Consider the following 24,781-nt stretch of genomic DNA (forward strand, 5'->3'; position numbering starts at 1 on the left):
TGGTTGAGTTGTGCAGCTGCAGGGAGATATAGAGGCCTGCTGTCTGCATTTAGCTCTGCACGCTATCTCATTTGGCTCCATGGCCTCACTTCAACCTGAAGTGAACACCTGCCCCGGCAGTCAGATTGACGGCGTCCGCTGTGTGAGTGAAGGTGTTGTTGTGTCTTTTAGAGTGAATGTATGCACGCCTGTGTGTGTTGTGTTCGTGGGTCTGACCTTGGCAGTGGCCCAGGTACTTGACCTCGATGCGTTCCTGCTTCTGACAGGACGCCTCCTTCACCTGGCAGGGGTTGTCATAGGAACGACCGTCTGAGGCACACACCGGGTTGAAGCTGATGTGGGAACAGTCGATGTTGCAAACACACCTGCAGAGCAAGAAATCACATTAGAGTCTAGACGTCCTAGTATTGTATTTATTATCACTGTCAAGATCTAAGATAAATGAGATGTGAAGTATTAATGAAAGCGAGAGCATCTTTATTCTGTGTATGTTTGGGGACGCAGACTGAAATCCGTTGGGGGATTAAAAATGAGACAAAAAAAAACCCAGTACATTTTGCACTCAGTCAGGACGCTGGACCATGCATAGTAATCCTGTTCAAACTGGGATGTGGCACATTCAGTCTGACACAATAGCAAATGGATTGCAAAAAGAGAGGCTGCACTGAGGTCTTGATTGACAGATGATGTATTCTGACAATCGCAGGATGCAATTAATAATGAAAGAATTGTAGATAACAAAGATGTTTTTGTGTTGCAGAGGAAACTGTAACACAAAAAACAGCCACCATTCTAAAGCTTTCAGATATGCAAAGTATTTTAGATAACATTGAAAATAGCCTAAATGGAAAATAATAACCTGTAAGCTAATACTATCATAGTGCACACTGAAACAGCTTGGTGGAAAAAGTCAGTGCAGCTTGTTTCTGCTATCACACCATGTCTTTTTAATGTCCTTCAACAAAACGCACTCCGTTGAGAAATTGTAAAAAGTGATCTCAATGAAGATGACTGCAGAACATCGGCTTGGAGGCCACAGGCATGTCTGCTGTATTATTGTCACAGCTGAGCACTAAAATGTGGCCTACATTACCTCCAAATGGAAATTCTCTTTTGTTTCCACGAGCAAGTTATAATCACTGATAGCCTGATTAGCTTAAAGTGGCAAGTTTTTTGCTTTAACTTATCATTATGAAGTAAATGTTGATTGCACAATGTAATGGCTGCAGAGTAACGACACCATCTGCGTTTAGATTGGTTCCCTATAAGCCTCGCTTTCACTATACAATTCTGTCTGCCACCGGGTCGCGATCTGCTGGCAAAATGAAGCCTCAATTTTAATTTTACTCTGCCCGCTGACATCAAAGAACTAGTGGCGATGAAGGCCGACTGTTGCGTCGCCTCACGTCGTCTTTGTCTTGAATGACAAGTTGCATGTGAACACACTGCAAAGACTACAGCCGACGGCCAGTTAGCACATACGTACAGAAGAGCCTTCTGTGTGTGCCCTCTTGACTTTACTCGTTGGCTTGCTTTCCTTACTTCCGTTTCTCTTCTCCTGCACTGATTTGCTTAAACTGAACATCAAATCAGAGTGATTTCTCTCACCAACTAGCTCCGCCGCCGATTCAACATGCTGAATCGTCCGAAAAGCCTCTGACAAGGGCAGACTAGAGCCGACGGTGCAGGATACACCGCAAAAGCTAGGCCGACAGACGCTCACCAAAGGCCCCAAAGTCGGCTTGTTGTGTCAGGACCTTTATAGCTCTGTTCAAACTGGGATTCCTACGGTTGATCCTTGCTTTGGACAGCAGCCAGGCTGATAGTGGTAGACATGTTGCTAACAACACCGCTAGCTACCGCTAGCAGAAAACTAACCAGTGGTGTGTTCCAATCCGCGTACTTCTGTACTTACACTTTTTTTGAGTGCATAAGTGCGTTCACACTGGGAAGTACGGCAAAATGCAGCGCACTCAAAGTACCCGGATGTTGTACTCAAAACGGTCAGATCGTTGAGTGTGGAACGCTGGACACTTTCCACACTCAACTGTCGCCATCTTGGCTAAGTAGCGGAAGGGGCGGAGCCACGACCACTATTCAAACATATGTAGATAACAGAATAAAACATTACAATACGTAAACATACCGGTGCATTTTCAGCCAAAAATAGGAAACATCGTAGACGTAGGCGACGACGTTGGAAACGTAATTTCCACTCTGCTTTCATTTTTTTCTTCAACAAAGCAGGCAGATATTTCAGCGGTAGTTGACGGGTAAAACCTGAAGGAGGCAGCAGTGCAACACAAAGGATGCCAGCTGCCGTAAAACCCCTAGAAGAAGAAGAAGATATTTTGGCGGGTAGCGAGCCGCGGTGAAATGTTGCGATCGTCATTTCCGGTCAGTGCGCCGCAGAGTATTCGATTTGAGACGACCCTACCTCAGTGAAATTTACGCACTACTCAAGTTAGTACAGAGTGCACACAGTGCACTACATTGAAGTGTACTTCAGGAAGTACGTGGATTGGTTAGTTTTTCTGCTAGCCACATACAGCTAGCAGGAAGCTGGCTGAACCCGATATGTCATATGAGCGTGTCCCGTGGGTCTGATGACCGTTCATTATGCCGAAGAAAATAACTCTGAATTTGGCTGTTAGTTCATTTTACAACTTTTAGGACATAATGATTTAAATGAGGGATGTTTAAGTGTTCGTTTTTTCGACGATTTACCTCGAAAAAAATTATCCTCAGATGTACAGCGCCATCTAGCGGCTGTTGACAAAAAAGCAGCAGAGTTTTTGTCTCTTTGCTTCTGTACTCTTTGACAAACATCTATGATACGTTTAATAAACTCAACAACGAACCGTTTTTTTTTTGCAGTGACCTTTTTAAAATGAGCAGTGGTGAAACTTAGCCTACTATATTCTATTATATCTTTCTTTACAATGATAGCCTACCACTGCCTGTTGCCACTTTAAAATGAATACATTTACTGCTTGCAGCTGATGATTACTTTAAGTGCAAGTTGTTTGATTTAAAGTTTGGAAAAGCTTTTCCATATAACTGACTAAAATTCAAAGTGTGTTCGTTTTTTTTGTCTTTGGCAAATAGCTGCTTACACCCCCATATGCTTTTTCTTCTCTGTATATTGAATCAGTTACTTCCTCCCATAAAGCGGATATTTCTGGTGTGTTTTTGTGGCAGACTGATGCATTCATTTCTCAGTGACTCAGACGCTTACTAGATTGCTTTTAGCTCTCGCAAATTAACCGGGCAATTTGCTGTCGCACCACAATTTTCGGGGAAATTTAAGTGCGAGACGTTCTGTGTTTGTCTCTGTGTGTGAGAGTCTGTGTGGGCTCCACGGTGTGTGCGACATCTGCACAAATGACGGAGAGAGAGAGAGAGAGAGAGAGAGTCAGCACATACACCTGCGTGCATGTGCATAAACGTTTGCTTGTGTGCGCGTATTTTGGCATACCTGTAGTGTGACCCTTAAGTGTGTGGCAGGCCTGATCAGCAGAAATTACACCCAGATTGCCTTCCCCAGACAGTTGCTGCTGAGTGGCGCTGAACGCTAGATTCTGTAATTATAAATCTGTCATTATTCTCCTGGTCTTTTCATTTTCCCCTGGTGCCAGGCTCTCAGTAAAGCACAGGCATTCAGCTGTCTTACAGCTGCATTTGCATATGCGCCCACGTGGGAGCCCGCCAACACATAACCGTGCGCCCACACACACACGCAGACACCTTCTCAATCAGCCATGATGATTCGTACTGCTGACATTGATGTTGATTGAAACCCCGTGCAGCAAAGCGTGGCAGTGCTCAGCTACTGTTGTAATGATGGATCAGCAAAGTAAGAATGATGTGAAGAAAGGCTTCGTTATGCATCAGAGAAAACACAGTTGTATCCAAAATCCTTCATGACACTGCAGGTGAGCCGACGCAGCCCTGAATGACCTGCCACTGCAGAGGGTTACACGGTGAGACTGTGGCACCGTGATTTAAAGGCACAATGAGTAGGTTTTTCCTAAAAAACAACACAGAGACAAAAATAATCCCTCTCAATCTTCACTCGCTGTCAACAGTTTTCATTCCAAATGGAGAAATAGTCCCGAAGAAAACAGTTGACAGCACGTTGTGTGTATTATCCAGAGAGGTGAGGATACGGTTTGTGGAAAGATATTTTACTGTTGATTTTTCTTTTATGCGTGAATGAATTCCCATTCGCTTCCCAATTATGGGTGTCAAGATGAAGAGAATCAGAGATATGACTACATTGATACCCAACCACAGATCTAACACAAACTCTTTGTGACACTTGGGGCAAAAATTTAAAGAAAAAACTATCTTTTCAACACTGTCTCACTCTAAACTAAAAGATATGTCAGACTCTACCCTATACAATACTGCCTGAAATATTCACATTGAATTTTCAGAATGCAACACGCAGTGGTATCATAAAATGTACTGGTGGAAATAAACATCTTGCAACAAGGGCTGTCAATCGATTCAAATATTTAATCACAATTAATTGCATGATTGTCCATAGTTAATTGCCATTAATTGCAAATTAATCACACATTCTGTTCACAATATACCTTAAAGGGAGATTAGTCAAGTATTTAATACTCTTATCAACATGGGAGTGGACAAATATGCTGCTTTATGAAAGATATATGTATATATTTATTATTGTAAATCAATTAATAACACAAAATAATGACAGATATTGTCCAGAAACCCTCACAGGTACTGCATTTAGCATAAAACAATATGCTCCAATCATAACATGGCAAACTGCAGCCCAACAGGCAACAACAGCTGTCAGTGTGTCAGTGTGCTGACTTGACTATGACTTGCCCCAAACTGCATGTGATTATCATAAAGTTGGCATGTCTGTAAAGGGGAGACTCGTGGGTACCCATAGAACCCATTTACATTCACTGACCTGGAGATCAGAGGTCAAGGGACCCCTTTGAAAATGGCCATGTCAGTTTTTCCTCGCCAACATTTAGTGTAAGTTTGGAGCGTTACTTAACCTCCTTCACTACAAGCTAGTATGACATGGTTGGTGCTGATGGATTCATCAGGAAGTTAGTTTCATATGATGCCATATCATCATAGTAGCTTTAAAACTGAGCGCGCTACCACCTCAGAAAGACTGATTGCGTTAAAGAAATTAGTGGACGCTAAAACAATTTTGCATTATCGCGTTAACTTTGACGCACAAAACACACTTATGATTAATTAAGAAACTAAATACAACACTTTGCTTCTAGTGCCTTACTTTGCACCAACATTCTGTGCCATTGAACTAGCAAAAGTGGAGCTGGACACACCCTAAATTATTGATAATGATACAATGTTGAAATAGGGCCCATGACTGTATAGCATTGTTAAAAATACTAAATTCAGGATGCTGACCTGGTTAGATGTAAACAATACCCGTTTGGCAGCATTTAAGCAAGAGCTAAGTGTTTCCAGTGTTTCACTCCCCATGTTTACTGGTGTTGCTGTGACATCATTTCCTGGAGTATTTCTCGTTCCGTATTTGATATAAAAAGAAAAGAAATAAAGTAAAGAAAATACTTTTCTCTTTTCGTTACAGATTATGAACGTTTTTGAAAGAGTAAAAGTATCAAAACTTTTGTATTGGGCTGAATTGGCTTGTAATCACAGTGTATTGTATTGGTACAAATGTAGTAGCATTTTTTTGTATTGGATCATGGACAGAGTATGTAGACAAGTGTTAGAGGGTTAGATACACACCAATAATTCCATTGTATTCAGGTGCATGCAGATAGCACACAGTTATAGCCAACATTATCTGCAGGGCTAGATGCCACGAGAGGCAAGCAAGATTTTTTTTTCTTTGTAATTTGAGTAAACCTTTAAAGATTATAAAACACAGACTCTAATTTTGCAATAGCCACCCTCAAGACAAGATTAGAGTCATAATTAAAGTGTCTGCGTTATCATAAAAACGATCTAAATGAGAATAGTTTTATCATGAAAGGAAGCAGTGAGAAGAATTATGAGGAACTAAGAATCAAAGTCAAAAAAAATCTTAAGAGCTGCTGAGCTAAAATGAAATTTCCACACATAGGGAGTATAGTCTTAACACGGCACACATGTGCATGCATACATGCACATTACCCCCCCACAGCCTCCCATCCTAGAAGAGCTTTCAGGGTCTCGGACCATCCCGAGAGGCCGCTGTTGCTCGGTGGCTGATGTCTGGGCTTCATACATTTTTAATGAGGCCTCTCACTTTCTCCACAATAGGCACTATACCACTAGACTGCAGTGCGTCAACACATCCTAATGCTACTCGCACACACACACTCAAACACCTGCAGACAGCCGTGCACTAACAGCCATATACATGCACCAGACAGCAATCGCTTTGTGATAAACCTTGTTTTCCCCCCTTTTTCTCTCACACATACCAAATCATTCCTTCACACATTGTGCTGAGAGGCACAAAGACGTGTTAGTGGTGTGTGTGAATGTGTGCACTGTACATATCGGAGTGTGTGTGAATGTGTGTGTGTGTGTGTGTGTGTGTGTGTGTGTCACATGTGCGTGAGGGTACTTTCTTAGCAGGATGTGTCGTATTGATTAGTTCCCTGCAATTATTTCCCTCCCATCAAGCCTCCCCGCCCCCAGACTGTCTGCTGGCTCCCAACTGAAAAGGCCACTTACACACATGTAAACACACACACACACACACACACGCACACGCACGCACACACACACACCACACACACACACACACACACACACACACACGCGCACACACACACACACACACACACACACACACACGCACACACACAGGCACACTGTATATTAATTTTTTTCTATTTAGACAGGTAATCTCATTGGGACACGGGGTCTCATTATCAAGAAAGACCTGGTTAAGACAACAGCAATAGGACACAAAGTTACAGAGACATGATATTCATATAAAGACAAGATAGAACACAAGCAACTTGTCCTCCTACAACTGTTCCTATTATATCTTATAATATAAAATATCCTTATTTTTCATGCGTTGTCCTATGAATGTCCAGCAAGACGTGTCATTTTATGCTCGTCACATGCATAAAGTCTTTTCAAAATAAACTTCCGTATTCACAAGAGACAATTTAGTTAGGATTATGCAACAAAACTACTAAATCAACGTTGACTTCTGGTTTCACACGGGACACGAACAGAACAGAACAGAACAGATAAGATAAGATAAGATAAGATAAGATAAGATAAGATAAGATAAGATAAGATAAGATAAGATAAGATTGTCTTGGACTCCGAGCCACTGCATCACACAACATACCAAAGTAACAATGTACGTACATACACGCATAAAACATGGATCGTACATACACTCATGCATGAACATGCTTAAAATCACATGTGGAGTGTGAGACAGTAGTTCTTTAAAAGAATAAAGGATAATAAAAGACAGAAGTTTCAAATACTATAACCAGTTTAAACCACTGGTTTAGCCGGCAGTCCAAGGGTAGATTTATGGATAACGTTATACCAGTACAAAGTTCTGCGCATGGATAATGATGACTAGTTGACTAAAGAATACAGAGTACAATGGTGTATGAGATGTTTACAACCGGTTATGAACCTCAGAGCTTCGTCATAGACAGCGTCCAACAGATGACGAGAGTGAGCTGAAGCGTTTCTGTACAGAATTCTGTACAGGACATTCTGGGGGACCCCAGAATGTCCCCATAGTTCAGGAGAGACAAGGAAGTCGCAGCAACAAACCCTTTCCTGGCATTAAAGGACAAATAGCATTTGTTCCCAAAAAAAGCCCAATTTTAATTTCAATTTCCTTAAAAGACGATCAATTTTCATCAATTGTGATGTCCAAATATTTGTATGTGAACTTTGTAGGACATTGTAACGTCCACACACAGTCGCTGAGGCAAACACATCCACTGACTGCCTCATGTTGTGTACAAATCCTTAGCAGCAAACCTTATTGCAACTGAACATAGCATTGATTTTCATAATCCTTCGCCTCAAGTTTCACTGTAATCCTTTGAAAAAATGAGTGAGAGAGAAATAGGCAGACAGGGAGAGAGAGAGGAAGAGAGAGAGAGAGGAAGAGAGAGAGAGGAAGAGAGAGAGAGAACAAATCAACAATGTTGAAACAGAAATAAAAAGGGAGAAAGAAAGAAGAGAGGATAGATATGTATATACATATAGAAATGATTGGAGGCTGAAGAATACACGCACGCACGCATGCATACACACACACACACACACGCACACACACACAACATATTAACATGGCAGTGCTTGGTGGCATTAAACATTGTGAGTTCAGTAGTCATGCATGGATAACTGAACGGGCCTCCCGGTACAGACCCAAGGGCCCAATGGGTCAGGAGGTTGGAGCCTCTGTTTGAAGTAACTGTTAACAGTTCTTGTTGGAAAGGCAATCAAATGACTACAAGGAGTCACAAAACGACATCAAAGAGATGTAAAACAACCACAAAGAGTCACAAAACGATTTTAAAGAGTCACAAAACAACTACAGATATACAAACTCTACAAAGAGTCACAAAACTACTACAAAAAGATGCAAAACGACAGAGACAAAAAATTAGTGCAGAGTCACAAAACAACCACTTTAGAGACTCAAAACCAATGCAAAGACTTGCAAAACAACCTCAAAGAGATGCAAAATTAGTGCAGTCACAAAACCACTACAAAGAGATGTAACACAACCACTTTAGAGACTCAAAACCAATACAAAGACTTGCAAAACAACCTCAAAGAGATGCAAAACCTGCACACAGAGACTCAAAACGAGTGCAACGGGTCACAAAACAACTACGAAGAGTCACAAAACAACTACAAAGAAATGCAAAACTACTACAAAGGATCACAAAACGACTACAAAGAGATGCAAAACAACTGCAAAACCTTCATAAAGAGACTCAAAATGAATGCAAGGAGTCACAAAACAACTACAAAGAGGACTAAGATAATCAAATAAAAAAAAGAAAACATAAAATGACCACAAAGAGACGTGAAACTAATTCACAGAAAAGCAAAACTACCACAAATTCATTCTGTGTTTCTTGTTCCTATGCAGGAGGGTTGGGGTAGGATGGGGGGGGACTTGTAAATGTCTGTGCCCAGTGGCCCATTGTCTCATAATCTGTCCGTGTCAGTAATGTGTGGAGGGCTTCCAGTGGACTTGTCGTCTGTCTGGCTTCTCAGTGAGATTCTCTTTAGCTCTCCATAGAATGGGCTTTAACAAGGACACAAGTGGCCCTCGCTCCTTTCTCAGGAGGCCTAAAGCCAGCGCTCACACAGCAAGTGTCCCTCCAGCCCCTCTCTATGACTAGCCCACTATTTGCTCCTCCTCTACCTTAATTCTATCAACACTGATGGGTGCTATTGATGGCTTTTTGTGGGTAATTACAGTTTTACACCACAAATGGATCTAAATGGGTTTTTGCGACACTCTATTGATCCTTGAGGGCTAAATTGGTCTTTTTGCCTGCCGCCTGCCTCCAGAGTACAGAGAGCTCCAGAGGGACGGTGGAGGATAGCAGGGCTCTTTGCCACAGCAGGTCAAATGCAGCATAGTTTAGCCAAAATAGGTTCAACCGACATCCAGTATTTCAGTCACATCACGGAGCATGTTTTTCTTGTCCTTATCTGAATCCAGATGGTGATGACAAATCCAACCAAAGGAATGTTGATTGGGGGAGGGACTGGCCTGATTCTCCTCACCTGACTGCTCAGTGAAAGCATCATTTCTTAGCACATTATGACAATAACCCTTCATTAGAATAGTCATGCATACTTTTATGCTGTCAAAGTGTATTAAAAAATAACATCAAAATGTCTTGTGATGATTGCTGGGAAGAGCACACTGATGGTTTCTTTCTCTAAAGGCAACATAGGATGTTGTTGATGCCACCAGCAGTTACAAGTGTCTCGACATTTCATTACATTTTGAAAAGGAATGCATTCATTGTATGGTGGCTTTCATAGTCCTTCGACTCCCGTCTAGTTCCAGACCTCTGAGTTGCTGCCCACAGGTTAATGGAATACTTCACCCACTAAATGACCATTTGTATATCAATTACTGACTTTGCGTTACCTTGAATTCTTGAAGAGAACTTTGTTTTTCTCACATGCCTCCACAGTGAACGGAAAATTAAACAAGATTCCGTCCAAACCGAGTATCTGTCTGGACCTCGTGGTCAGTCTGTGAGTTTGTGGCTAAATTGTTATTCAAATAGTCAGTGGTCATGTCCATAATGTTAAATCAAGTGCTACATGTCCACCAGGTCCAGTGAGGACACGCTGCTCCACTCAACTGGCCGTGTAAGTGCTGACATATCCTATCGTGGAATGCACCTGATTGGTCCCTGGTTTTCTGCTTGCTGTTTCAAACAGGAAACAACATGGCGGCCTGCTCATAAACTTTCTGTTATCCCGTCTAAACAATCTACCAAAATCTACTTCTGAAAACATTTTCAGTGAGAAACAGGCGATGATGCCACTGCTGAACCTGGTTCATTTTAGAACTAGATCTCCTAGTCTGACAGCTTGGTCCAAGTTCCATGAGACGGACGCGTCGTGCTGGACGGGCTCATTTGCATAAAGGACAGTTCCCCGTCTTTTCATTTTGAAAGAGCAGCGGCCAATGAGGAAACTCCAACACTCGGCCGACTAATCGTGTAACTTCATCACTCAGTCAGTCACTCAGTGACAGACTTTTGGGTTTGTAGGACTGGCCCTCTGTGGTCCAGCCAAAAACAGAGAGTAGACTTGATGAGTAGCGCACCTGCACAAGCGTGAGACTGTGTGTTTTAAATAGTAAGGTTTTAGTGTACAGGAGTCGTGTTAAGATGGTGCTGATGAAAACAACATTTTCTTGCTTCATAATAAAAGCTTTTAAATAACTAAATAATGGGGAGCTTTTATTGTGAATAATTGAAAGGAAATGAAATGTGTTTATCAGCGTTTTATAGGCGCTCCTTTGACCGCTAGTCACAGCCGTGGATCTGCTTTTAAACGTCATCGACTCAAGACAACCACATCATCAGTTAAAGACACACTTTCAACCTCGTAGGCCCGTTGTAATGTGCTGGGCTGATGCACCCAGTCAAACCAAGCCAAGCCAAGCCAGCATGTGTATGGAAAAGGGGCTTAAGAAATGTCAAACAACTCCTGTAAAACCCAATATTTCTTGGATCAACGAGACAAAAGTTAAGTTAACTGCTCTTTGCAACCTCTACCGCAGCTTCTATGTCATCAGCAGGGTGGATACATCACTCACCACTGATTGGTTAGGGCATAATGAAAAAACGCTCCCAAGCAGAACACAACCAACATGAATAAAACGTCAGACTGAATAAAGAAATGAAAACAAAATGACACTTGAGTCTGATTATCAGGCTACTTTGAGTCCCACATGCCCAGAAGCACTTCATCCAGTGGCTAGCAATCTATGGAGCAGCATTTATTTATCACTTTGTATTGTTTGTATGAAAATAAGAAAAATGCAATATAATAAACACATCACTTTGCCATCACCTGGCTTTTGATTACAGTCATCTCTCTCCACTCATTGTTTGATTAACTGACGGTTTTGTTTGATTAAAATCAGCTGCCGCCTGATTGGAATAACATTCATTTTAATCTAAATGATCCTACGCTACGCCAGCGGTTGGCTGCTGTTTGATGAAAATTACCTGCTGTTGGGTTGCAATCACCTGTCTGATTATTCGCCAGAAACATTCTTGTCAAACCACCTTGGGGCTTTTGAAAGATTAAAGAGTACTTGTCGTTTCCGTTTTACAAGGAGGGACGCTGAAATATTCATACGTCTGTTTGTGTCAACTGCTTTTTTAACGAGATACATTATTGACTTCGGCTGCCTCTCTCGTCTTCTTATCGTGGGGGCAAACGTCTCGCGGCATATACTCTGCAATTGCCTTTTGTTCTAGTCATGCCGCACATGCTCGAGGCTCCATTTTCTTTTATGTTTTCACTTTTGTGTGCACACATAATCGACAGTACATTGTGCTGTTGTGACCTTATGAATTCCACCTTTGGGGATTAAGAAATTGCCAATAAATCAATTTCTGCGTTTTAGTAGAATATTAAGGTGCATTTGTGAGAGTGGGTGGCATCAGGAGGAGTGGACTCCAGCTGTTTGGTATTTGCAACAAGGCTCAGAATGCATCATGAAACGTTCGTTGGCATTACGGTTACTGCACACCAGGGTACATTATCTTTCCATTACATCAGGCAGTTTGATGGAGTCATACTCTCAGGGCACTTCTAATTTCAAGCGGTACGTCTGGGATTTCTCATAAGCGCTGCTTCCCTTTCTGCTGATACCAGCTGATCCTTGTTCCACACCAAATCAGTGATGTTGGTTCATTTAAGCTGTAGAAAGCAAATACACTGATGCAGCTGTCTGCTGCTGGAAAACAGTTCACCAGTTGAGCCTTCTTCTAATTGGGCTCTGCACCCGCATGTTCATTATGTACCCCTGAGGATGTTTCTAAGTGCTGTTACTTTGCTAATGCATGCGGGGGAAGCCGATAACATATTACGTGCATCCGTCTCTTCTGCAATAAACGGTTAAATTCACGACAAACGTTATTTCTTCACTGAACTAGTTTTCCTTGTGTGAGTCAAAGTCATTTTTGGCCTGACATTGGCAAGTCCTGTAAGGATAGTAATTGGATTTCCAGAATAAGCGAAAATCTCCTTTCTCTCTGTGCCCTGCTCTAGTAATTGAGGTTAAATGAAATGGTCAACCATGCACTAAACCTCAGTGGGTGTTCGGCGACGGATGTGTGCAGTAGAAAGAAGAGGTCTAATCTATATTCTTAGTGTTCAAACACACTCAAATCTTCAAATAGCAAATAGGGGGCATTTTTTTAACGTTTATATATATATATGTATATATATATAAGGGCTGTCAATCAATTAAAATATTTAATTGTGATTAATCGCATGATTGTCCACAATAATCGCGATTAATCGCAAATTAATCACACATTTTTTATCTGTTCAAAATGTACCTTAAAGGGAGATTTGTCGAGTATTTAATATTCTTATCAATATGGGAGTGGGCAAATATGCTGCTTTATGCAAATGTATATATATATATTTATTATTGTAAATCAATTAACACAAAACAATGACAGATATTGTCCAGAAACCCTCACAGGTACTGCATTTAGCATAAAACAATATGCTCCAATCATAACATGGCAAACTGCAGCCCAACAGGCAACAACAGCTGTCAGTGTGTCAGTGTGCTGACTAGAACCCATTTACATTCACACATCTGGAGGTCAGAGGTCAAGGGACCCTTTTGAAAATGGCCATGACAGTTTTTCCTCACCAAAATTTAGCAAAGTTTGGAGCTCTTTTTAACCACCTTCACGATGAGCTACTATAACAGCAACACTCCGATAGATCAATTGCGTTAATACGTTGAAGAAATTAGTGGCGTTAAAACAAATTTGCGTTAACGCGTTATTATTGCCTTAACTTTGACAGCCCTAATTTTTTGTAAATAAGCTATTAGCTGAAAGTCAGAAGTCACTATCGAAGAAACTAAACATGCTGTTAAGAAGGACTAGTGCATGAACGATACAAAAATGTATATAGCATTTCTATTTTTTATGTCTTTCTTTATTTTTTATTATCGCGTTAACTTTTACGGCCCTAATATATAAACGTTAAAAGATTGTCAAGATCACTTGCGTTTAGCTGTGTAGGTCAACTGGTGTCATAAAAAGCATTCTGTGTGTGTGGGCAAACTCACCAAACGTCCTCTGCGTCCACATCGCATTCGGCCCCAAACTGGCAAATATCACAGGTGGACGTGTCCTTCGTGTCTGCCTCGGCTGAGCCCTCTCCTCCTGAAACACAAAGAGACAGAGCAAAACGTTTAACGCCCGAGACAGATGTGTAACAACGTGTCTGTGATTATATTTGTCTAACACCCGACTGGTTCATTCAGAGAGGGAGTTCAAACCTGTAACAAAGGCTCGTAACAATGCGCCTCTCACAATGCAATGTGACCGTGAGAAATCAGCCTTGGACAGCTCAAGTGCATTTATATTCTGCCATATCCTGCCATAATCCCACCGAAGCCTTCTCCTTCATCCTCTCACTCCTTCCCCTTCTCTCCACCCTTTCCCTGCTCCCTCAAGACTCTCCTTGCCTGACTCTCATCTATCACTCCCAATATCCCCGCTGATCTGGTTGGAGTCCCTCTTTTATTTCGTCGTGCTGGTTTTCTCGCATTGTGAGTGCGACTCCTTGGCGGGGGAGGGAAGGGGGGGGGTACTGGCGTCAGGCTTATGGCGGTTTAGGGACCCCGCCGGTGCATATCACACCTCATGAGCGGGCCGAGGGGGAGAAGGAAGAAGAAGAAAAAAAAAAAAAAAAGCAATCTGGCCAATCTCAAATTGCATTCCCCTTCCACAGAGGACTCCTCCAGTCTCTGCACGCTCTTCTTCTCTTTCCCCTCGGCCCTCTTCTCCATTAGAAAAGCTATTTTTAAACTTCCTCGGGCCCATGAGGACAACTTTGGAAAAGGAGACGAAGAGGTGGAACTTGGCATCATTTCCACATGTCATATCTTTAATCTGCTCAACACACACGCATGCACAGATACCCGCATCGCTCCCTCGTGTCGCCACTTACATTTTCCCTTCTGAAACTTTTGTTATTTCTTGTGATCCCCGGCGACACGCTGGATGAATTGGGAAAGAACTCTGGTCGAGAGGTTTAACCTGATTTTCCGCTGTCGAGCTTAAGTTGAGTTTGACTCTTATTTTAAGGTCAAAGTCGGTTAACGTTCCTTCGCTGTCTTTCACAGTTCAATCTAGTTAGCATGTGACTTTCCTCCTCCATAACTCTCAGCTTGGATTTTGTGGCTGTTGGGTCAGATTATCCCAACAGCTTCATTCGCCTCTTTTGCCTGTGTCCAAACACACAATGCAGCCTACAAGATTGAAAAGTTCCTTTGCTGAGGATGTTAAGCTCCTTTCAAACGTCCTGCCTTTGCTTTTCAATGCTTTTTTTCCTTTTGAAGCTGTGTCTGAAGCTGCAGGTGTTGGAAGGCAGCCATGGCGGTGAGGCATCATGTCCTCTGAATGCTGAACATTTGCAGTCAGGTGGCAAGATGTACATTCTGTATTCACAGCTTTGGTTCGCTTTACCTTCAGGTCACAGGACTGGCAGGACTACAAGGTGCGAAGCTGAGTTGGCACGTAGCCCACCAGTGGAGCTTGAATGCCAAATTGTCTTAGTGTTCACTGCAAAAACCATTTCAGCAAATACACTCATATAGAATTCTGCAGCTTCATTTGTTTCCAAAATATTCTGGAAATTTTCTACCAAAGTTTCCCAGTTTGATGATAAGATAATCAAGCAGCTTTCTTGATAAGAGTAAAGTGAAGGCATCTCAAAATAACGGCCTTTTAGTTGTGAGAAACATTTTGGCTTGTAGTTTCATGGCGGTGTGGAGGTACAAACTAAACAAGACTCTTTATTGTGGCTGTCAAAGTTAATGCGATAATGCGTTAAAGCTGAAATAGGCGAGATTGGAGCAAATATGATTAAACAAAAGTTATTTTTATAAAACGGTCGTTATATCCTGACATTAGTGCATGAAACAGGTAACCTGAAAAAAATCATGTTCCTCTGTGTCCTCTGGTGTCAAGATTTCACAGACCGGAGGAAAACAAGTAGTAAGAGCTGATCTGAGGTCTGCTGTCCAGCTTCCGTCTATGAGAGTCAGCTGTCAATCACTCTGAACTCCGACCAAACGGTCAAACTAGGCAGCGCTGATCAAATATGAATCAATATTATGTTACTGTAATGCCTATTTCTCTCCTCAAATATTTTCAGAATCATCTTGTAGTGCACGGTTTAGCTGTCAAATGAGAAAGTTTGTGATGCCGCCGCCATTGTAAAATCTGGTGAAGGAACGCCAAGTTCTGGTCACATGACCGGAGAACAGCCAATAGGAACACTCTCTCTCAATGAAGTGACCTGTGATTGACTAAAGTCTCCCGTCACGGGCTAGATGTTCTAAAGCCTGAAAACAGAGCCATGAGGAGGAGCAGAAGTCTAGTTTTCTCTCAGAACACTTGAATTACAATTTGCTGAAAGGTTACTATGGGATTTTTGCCCAATGATGCCAAAACAACTACTGCCACTTTAACGTGAATTCATTTTAACGCCACTAATTTATGTAACGCATTTATGCAACCTGCGATTTCTATGGTGTAGCAGGCTTAGTTTTAATGCTAGAGTGAATATACTGGTATTATATGACACTAGAAAACCTAAGGAATCCATTAGTACCAACCATGTCATACAAGCTTGCTGAAAAGGAGGCTAAAAAACGCTCCAAACCTACTCTAAACCACGAGTCTCCCCTTTACAGACATGCCCACTTTATGATAATCACATGCAGTTTGGGGCAAGTCATAGTCAAGTCAGCACACTGACTCACTGACAGCTGTTGTTGCCTGTTGGGCTGCAGTTTGACATGTTATGATTGTAGCATATTGTTTTATGCTAAATGCAGTACCTGTGAGGGTTTCTGGACAATATCTGTCATTGTTTTGTGTTGTTAATTGATTTACAATCATAAATATATACATACATTTGCATAAAGCAGCATATTTGTCCATTCCCATGTTGATAAGAGTATTAAATACTTGATAAATCTCCCTTTAAGGTTCATTTTGAACAGATAAAAAATGTGCGATTAATTTGCGATTAATCATGACTAACTATGGACAATCATGTGATTAATCGCGATTAAATATTTGAATCGACTGACAGCCCCACCCTTTATACAGCCAACCACCTCTGCTACTAATATCATGAACGTCATCCACAGCATTATTAAAGTGCAAACCTAAATCGCTTTAAGTGGCTGATTTAACCAAATCCTTTTGCATAAAAATAACCTAAATGTTGAATTTGTCATGTAATATAAAAAAGGTGATGAAATAAAACAGTTGGGCAATGCTATCAAAAAGTGCTGAAACATAAAGAGAAAAAAGAGAGAAAGAGAAGAGAAGTCCTCTAGTAACCACTGTGCTACTCAATAGTGAGTTTATTATAAGTTTCTCTTATATCAGCGAGAGTACTTTTAGTCCCTAGAAATGGTTCAAGCTCCCAAAACTTTAGACCCTACATTTGAATAATGTAACTTGATAGCATATTTTCGTTAGACCCTCCTTGCCCTGGTAAAATCCCCCGCTTTGTAAGGCAGGCTTTCTGTTATAAATTAGTTGTCTCCATCACTAAGGTTATTATTTCCTCCTGAGCCAAAGTGATCTTGATGTGTAAAATCAAAAACAGTTTGGGGCCGTCGATGAGCGTCTGTCATCTAGTTGTTGCGGTGTGTCCTGTCCTAGTCTGCCCGTGTCGGAGGTTATTCGGTCCATTCAGCATGTTGAAACGGTGGCGGAGCCCATCGGTGAGACTTGGTGTGTCTGGACCTTAAACTCACTAATGCAAGCAATACTTACAAACCCATGTTTCTTAATTCATATACTTTCAAGGCGTGTTGTTCTCAAGTGCTCAACTGTGCATGACGGTTCAATTATATGGGCTTGTGTTTTGTCTCACATCAGAGTTTAAGGTACTGTGGACGCCGGGACTGCAGCTAATTGAATTAGCCAGTTGTGACTCTTTGCTTTCCGCTGACGTAAATGTAATTTCCCTTATTTCCACCCGTCGTGTATGTTGTGGTGTGTGAAATTTCCAGAGGGCTCTCGCGGGCACCGGAGCTAGCCAGTCTCTCTAGCTGCTCTGTACTCTGTCAAATGATCAGCTCCACATAAAGGCTTGTGTGCAGGCAAGCATGTAAGCTCTCCCACGACTCTCCTCTCCTACGAGAGAGAGGGAGAGAGAGAGAGAGAGAGAGAGAGAGAGAGAGAGAGAGAGAGAGAGAGGGAGGGACTGTACACGATTCTGTAATGCCTGCTCGTATTTCTTACGCCCGTGCACGTACATGCACGACGCAAATGCCAACATTGTCTCCTTTCCCTCTTCTTTCTGTCCTTTGCTCTACAGCTAACACATCTTGTATGCACACTCTCTCACACACATACTCACACACACACACACACACACACACACACACACACACACACACACACACACACACACACACTCTTCCCCAGATCCCCATACACGGTACTGCAGGCACAATTACCAAAGGCGACTGGGGACAGGCAGTGTTTTCCACTCCTCAAATCCCTGATAGAGTCTCCTGTAGCACTAACACAACATCGCCCCTGTTTCTGCGTCTACTAATCCCTGGAATCAGGAGACACGGCTGGGTAATGACTGAAAAGATTAGCCCATCTACTGCCCCCGCGATCACCCCCCGCCAGCTCCTACATCACCTAGTATCGATCCACGCTTGGGCCAGACCGGTCGACTAGCCTCCTCTTTGACTACTGTCCTAGCCTCACCTTCATCTCCACCAAATCCTTTCTCTCCTTTCTTCCCTTTGTATCAAGCAGTTCACTTAAATAAACGCAATACTTTCTCTCTGTAAGTGAAGCTCGGCACAACAGGAATGGGAGAGAAGAAGAAGAGAGCAAAGGCAAGAAAAAAATGGAGATGAAGTTGCCAGGAAGAGAAGAAGAAATGGAGTGAAATGGGAGAAAAAGCAGGATAAGAGATCAAACTACAGAGGAGCCAAAAATGGTGGGTCATTCACAAAGGTGTTTTGGAGCTTCCTCCGGGATTTAAAGTATCTTTAATCCCCTTACTGGTATCTGGAGCTTGGCCACGCTGAAAATACTATGTGCTTACAAATTCACATAAAAACACAACAAAATTCAATACTGTGGCTTCTGCATTTAAACCTTAGATTCCACTAGCCATACACTCACCTCTCTTTTCCCACAGACAATGGGAAAGGTTTTTCTGCTATATAGAAATAATAAATAGAAGCAGGCACGGCTACTGTGCACGGCAAACTAGAAAAATATCTGTGATGATATGACAAATAACTTTTGACAAATATTTTTTTTTAAAGTTACTACGAGGAACTTATAACTGGTTATGAATGACGTTACGATGCCTCTATATGACCGACACAAGTGAACAAGTCCATCAGTGCGAATATTGACGATATATATTCTATATCGTTATTCTTAATGCTTGTCATCAGTGCCACCAAGTCAGATTCCATCAGACGAAATCATGCAGGTTCACCAGAAACTGCTTCAGCTCAGACTCCATAGAGGCCTCCGGCTGCGAGCGGCCCACCGCGGACAGACCCAGATCCGGCTTCACTGCCACCTCCGACCTTAAGTCGCAGCTCCGGCGGGAGGTGGAGAGCTCCGCGCTCGGCAGCAGCAGCTCCTCTTCCGGCCAGGAGCTGAGCTTCTCCTCGCCGCTCTGCCAGTCCCCGCTGGGAGCCAACACCGACACCCCGCTGCTGGAGGACCAGGACGTATTGCTGAGCCCGCTGGAGGGAAGGGAGTCACGGGAGAACCAGAACCAGGATGGCACGGGGCGGACTGTCAGACCCTGCTGCACTAAAATGCGAGGTTTTCTAAAGGGAGCCTGTTGCTTCGAAACACTACTGCTTTTGTCCACAGGGACCACCAAAATCAACACAAAATGAAAGTTCCTCGTAGTAACGTTAAAATGCGTTCGTCAAAAATGGAAGCAATGAATGTATATCGCCATTTGGACATCAGTGTGTACAATCCATAGTAAATTAAACAAAAGCAAAAAGAAAATGGTGCAGTTTAGCTAATCTTAGTAGAAATTAAAGACAAATATAACACACTAAATAATTAATTGCACAAGTATTCATTCCCTTTACGAAGAAATATTAACCCATTTGTGCCCGCAAATTACATTTTTAATTTCCTTTGGTGAAAGTGTGGAATTTTTTAAATCGGTCAAACCGTTTGACTGAACAGTGAGTGTCTCTTATCACACTATATCTATTCTTTGGGCTCATGGGACTACTGTTATACTCTATTGTATTTTAGGGAAAAACAGTAGTCCCATGTGCCCAAAGACTACATATATACTGGAAAAACAAAGTTTGGAAACTTGTGTTTGGTGGATTATTTCTCTGTTGTTACAATGCTAATGGGCATTGTATTTTACACACTTCACAATGATGTCCAACTTGTAAGGATCATGCATTTGTGGGATGAGCAGCACAGCTGATTATGTGGGTAGTGCCCAAGAAAAATTTGCCAAAATGCTCTGCCAATGGTAAACAGTGTATTCTCATAAGGCTACCAGGAAGCCTGCAACGACTGCCCTTCACCGTCAGGCCCGTTTGCGCTGGTGTCGACAACACAGACAATGGAACCTGAACATGTGGGGGAATGTCATGTTCAGTGATGAGCCCAGGTTCTGTCTTGGATGGCAGGGTCAAAGTATGGAGACGACGCGGAGAACGCTATGCTGATTGTTGAACCGATGGAGTAACAGCTTTTGGTGGGGGCAGTGTCATGGTGTGGGGCGCCATCTCCCTCACTGGCAAAACAAGGCTGGTCATCATTGAAGGCCATCTCAATGCAGTGAGATATCAGGATGAGATTCTGCAGCCAGTGGCGATCCCATACCTCCACAATCTGGGACCTAACTTCATCCTCCAAGATGACAACGCTCGCCCCCACACAGCCAGGGTTATCACAGACTACCTCCACAATGTGGGAGTAGAGAGAATGGAACGGCCTGCCAAGAGTCCACACCTCAACCCAATTGAACACTTGTGGGATCAGCTTGTACGTGTTAGAGTACGTGTTGCTGACCTGCAACGAATCCTGGTTGAGGAATGGAACGCCATCCCACAGCAACGTGTGACCAGGTTGGTGATCAGCATGAGGAGGAGGTGCCAGGCTGTTGTGGCTGCGTATGGATCTTCCACCGCTACTGAGGCTCCTGACGGTGTATTAAATGAATAAAGTGTAAAATAGCCAATATGTCATGTTTGTTCCTTGTTACTGATAGAGAGTTCAATCATCCAATCCACCAAACAACTCAAAACAAGAGTCAATACCAACAGGAGAATACACTGTTTACCATTGGCAGAGCATTTTGGCAAATTTTTCTCATCCCACAAATGCATGATCCTTACAAGGTGGACATCATTGCGAAGGTAAATAAACAGGCTTTCCAACAATGTAAAATACAATGCCAGTTAGCATTGTAACAACAGAGAAATAATCCACCAAACACAAGGTTCCAAACTTTCTTTTTCCAGTTTATTATGATTAAGAAAATGGATGTATCTCATAAACTAAAAGGAACACAATCAAGTATTTGTTATCTATGAACTCATAACAACAATATCAAAGATATGCACACATATGCAGTGTCTCATATATTCATGAATTACAGTCATAAAGCCTTAGGATAAGTTTAAACATTTTCAACCCCATTAAGTTCTATTCCCGCTGCCCACTATGAATTTACGTATGTTTATGTCCGCTGATGTTTTTGACTTTATCTGCAATAACAGCTTGCATTCAGTACGTACACAACCTTGAGACAAGTTAAGGAAAAGTACGATCCAGAGAACAAGAATGTCAACTACATCCAAAATGCATTCAGAGGTAACATGCTGTAATAGAGCTAACCAATAGTCATCCTTTTGATATAAAGCATTGCTTTGAAATGAAGAAAACTACAAAGGCACTGAATATTCTTTAGAGTACAGTGAGGTAAATTCTAACAACATGGAAACAACATAACGCGGCATTAAATGTGCCTGAAGTAGTCGATTAGTGCAAGAAGGCCACTGGTGGAAGAGGCCATCAAGAGTCCTCTTAATGAGCTGCAGGGTTTCACGGCTAAGAAGACACTGAGACACCGTTGCCAGGATGATTCACCTGTTGTTGCTTAATGGCTATCTGGATGAGAGTTTTCTAGTGGCGACTCTGAACCTAAGCGGAAGCAGGCTCTATGCTCTAACAACACCAAAATAGATGGTCTCAACAGCTCAAATTCCACAGTCCTCATGCAACCCGACAAAACCCACGTCCTTTTGCAAAGAAGAATGGGGAACAAGTTGCCGTGTCCAATTCGTCCCCTAGCTGATCGACCTATTGACGTAGACTCAAGACTGCTACTGCTGCCAAAGGTGCCTCTTCTATATATTGTATTGACACGAGGGGTGAATGGTCTTGTGTTTTTGCTATTGTCTTTCTTAAATGCCTTTCTTTATTCCTTGCACAATCTCATGTTGCGCTGGGTATTACAGTATAGTACTATATTATAGTACTATAGTATAGTACAGCATATTCTTTAGGTGCTTTTCTCCATCCATACATCGATGAAACAACAAAGACTTTTAGGGAAGGAGACAGGAAGAGAGATCATTCATTTGAACGAGCATACGGAGAGAACGAAAGACAATTTCTAGACACACACACACACACACACACACACATACACACACACACACACACACACACACACACACACACACACACACACACACATGTACCCACAAAGACACACACCCAAACACAGACAGGAGATTTAGGGCACTCTAGCATGCGGCTATCATACGGATGATGAATGAAGCCCACACACCCCTGGAAACAGAGCAAGACCACTACGACCTTGGTTGCAAACACACTGGGGAGAGGAGAGGGCCGGGAGGGAGACATGGGTGGATGCATCCTACATACAGTATGGTTGTGTGGTCACTGAACCAGATTCAGTGTAAACCCCACATGGCTCTCTATTGTGACTGAACCACCCCGCAAAAGGTTTAGGCTGGGTGCAATCTAAAAATTTTTACAACAATATATTCAATTGATAGATATTGCGATAATATCGTTATCATGAATTCTTTTGGCGGCGATAATCATGTAGTGAAAATCTGACATCAACAAGTCATGGTGCAGAACGCCTCCGTCGCACCAGACAAACTCAGCGAAGGAATATATTTTGGCATCTGTCCACGGACTGTTCTCCTCCATGTTGTCCTTCATAGCTCTCCGCTAGTAGCAAGACCCCAGGAAGCACACATTTTCGTAGTGGCCAAACGGTGGTACTAAAACTTAGTGTCCATCACATGATGCCATTGAGCCTAAAAAGACGTTTTCCAATAGACTTAGATTGGGAAAGAGACGTCTGTAACTCTGTTTTTTTAGGTAAATCAACTTCCCAGTATGAACACTCTGATAGCCCTTATTTAAATCATTAGGTCCTAAAAGTTGTAAAATGCACTAATAAAGTTATTTCCCTTCCTCCGTTCATGTGAATGAGACCCAGACCGAGGCTGGAGCGAGGGCTGGGAGGCGGGGTTAAAGGAAATGCTACTGCTCCTACTCTATGGATGCTGAAGATCGCCGGATGATCCGAATACTTTATCACTCGGCAGTCGAGCCATTGTGGCTTCATGCGCCACTGAGCAACTCTCATAGGAATGAACGGGAGCCCGCCTCCAACACTGTATCCAGTTCTCTTTATACATTAATTGGCTAGTAGCAGCATGGATCCTGCTCAGCACTTCCACACTTTGAAATCCGATTTGAGCGTCCAAACTGAGACTCCTCTGTAGAAATCTGATTGGAATAGCATTTAAAACCACTTCCAAATGTAGTTTGAATCCGAATTGCAAAAATCACATTTCAAGTTTGTCTGGATTTTTTTTGCTGTCCAAGCTTTTTAAAATAAATCTGGATACGAAAAAAAAGGATTTGGCCTGGCAGGTGAACAAGGCTAAACTGACATTAGTGATGATTTAATGACAGGATTCATCAATGCAGATTAACTCAACTTCCTATACACACGGTGAAACACCCTGTAGACAGTGTTCTGTAGCCTGCTCTCATTGATATAAATGAGTGAGACACAATATTAGAAACACCTCTCTGTATAACACAATGCAATTAAACAAACTATAGCCTCCGAATTAGAGTTCAATCAACACTCCCTAAAACAGTTTCAACAAAAACTGAATACTATAACCTTCATGAAGGTGCAGGGCTGTTGTATTATTTGTTTTAGCTACGTGTACCTAATATATTTCTCTTTACCAATTGCATTGAGGGTCCCAAAAGAGTTGTATACAGACAACAGAATAATTGCACCATGCCAGTGAAACAAAATTATGCCTATTGGCAGCTGTGATAAATCTTACCGGGGGCTGTTTTCTTCCCGTAAACAGACATGTGATCCATGAAAGGTGATACAGGAAGCAATAAACATGAGCCAAATAGCTGATAATGGCCCCGGGATGATGATACTGAATCTATGGTACAGTCACATTGTATCTGCATCACACTGCCAGTGGTACATACAGTTTGAACTCTGACTCATCTACATAAGATGTAGTCTTTCATTTGTTTGGGAAGCTCCATTAAAACAAGACTGCTGACAATTAAACTATGAAACCCATCAATCAAAATGGCAATATCAATGGGCTGCTGCCCCAAGTGGCCGATCTGACAGGGCGAGCTGGGCCAGAGAACAGAAGACAGCAAAATAATCCATAAACATAATGGACATCAATATTGAAAAGATGACAGATGAGACTGTCGACAGAGGCCAGGATTCAATTTCTATTCTTTTTTTTTTTCCTGCAGGAGACCATATCGCTTTTCACAAAGTCATTTGTCAGCCATAAGGCCGATGAAGAGAAGCCGAGCTCCTCCAAAAAGTAAGCCAAGGGCGGTTGTTCCAGTGACGCGAATGAGAAAATGAATCAGGCACGGGGCAATAATGACTG

The 24,781-nt window shown here is 42.3% G+C and overlaps 1 protein-coding gene across 2 annotated transcripts in view; it reads right to left on the reverse strand.

Moving 5' to 3' along the window:
• tmeff2a (transmembrane protein with EGF-like and two follistatin-like domains 2a) overlaps window positions 1–24,781 on the reverse strand; it is a 162,341-nt gene that overhangs the window by 15,748 nt on the left and 121,812 nt on the right. For both annotated transcript variants that reach the window (XM_074658194.1, XM_074658193.1), the window contains exons 5-6: window positions 13,844–13,940; window positions 217–365 (exon numbers count right to left, since the gene is read on the reverse strand). In XM_074658194.1, coding sequence (XP_074514295.1) covers window positions 217–365; window positions 13,844–13,940 — 246 coding nt within the window. The remainder of the gene's footprint in view (window positions 1–216; window positions 366–13,843; window positions 13,941–24,781) is intronic.

The sequence above is a fragment of the Sebastes fasciatus genome, chromosome 14 (assembly GCF_043250625.1).
Source record: "Sebastes fasciatus isolate fSebFas1 chromosome 14, fSebFas1.pri, whole genome shotgun sequence".
NCBI classification, from domain to species: domain Eukaryota; kingdom Metazoa; phylum Chordata; class Actinopteri; order Perciformes; family Sebastidae; genus Sebastes; species Sebastes fasciatus.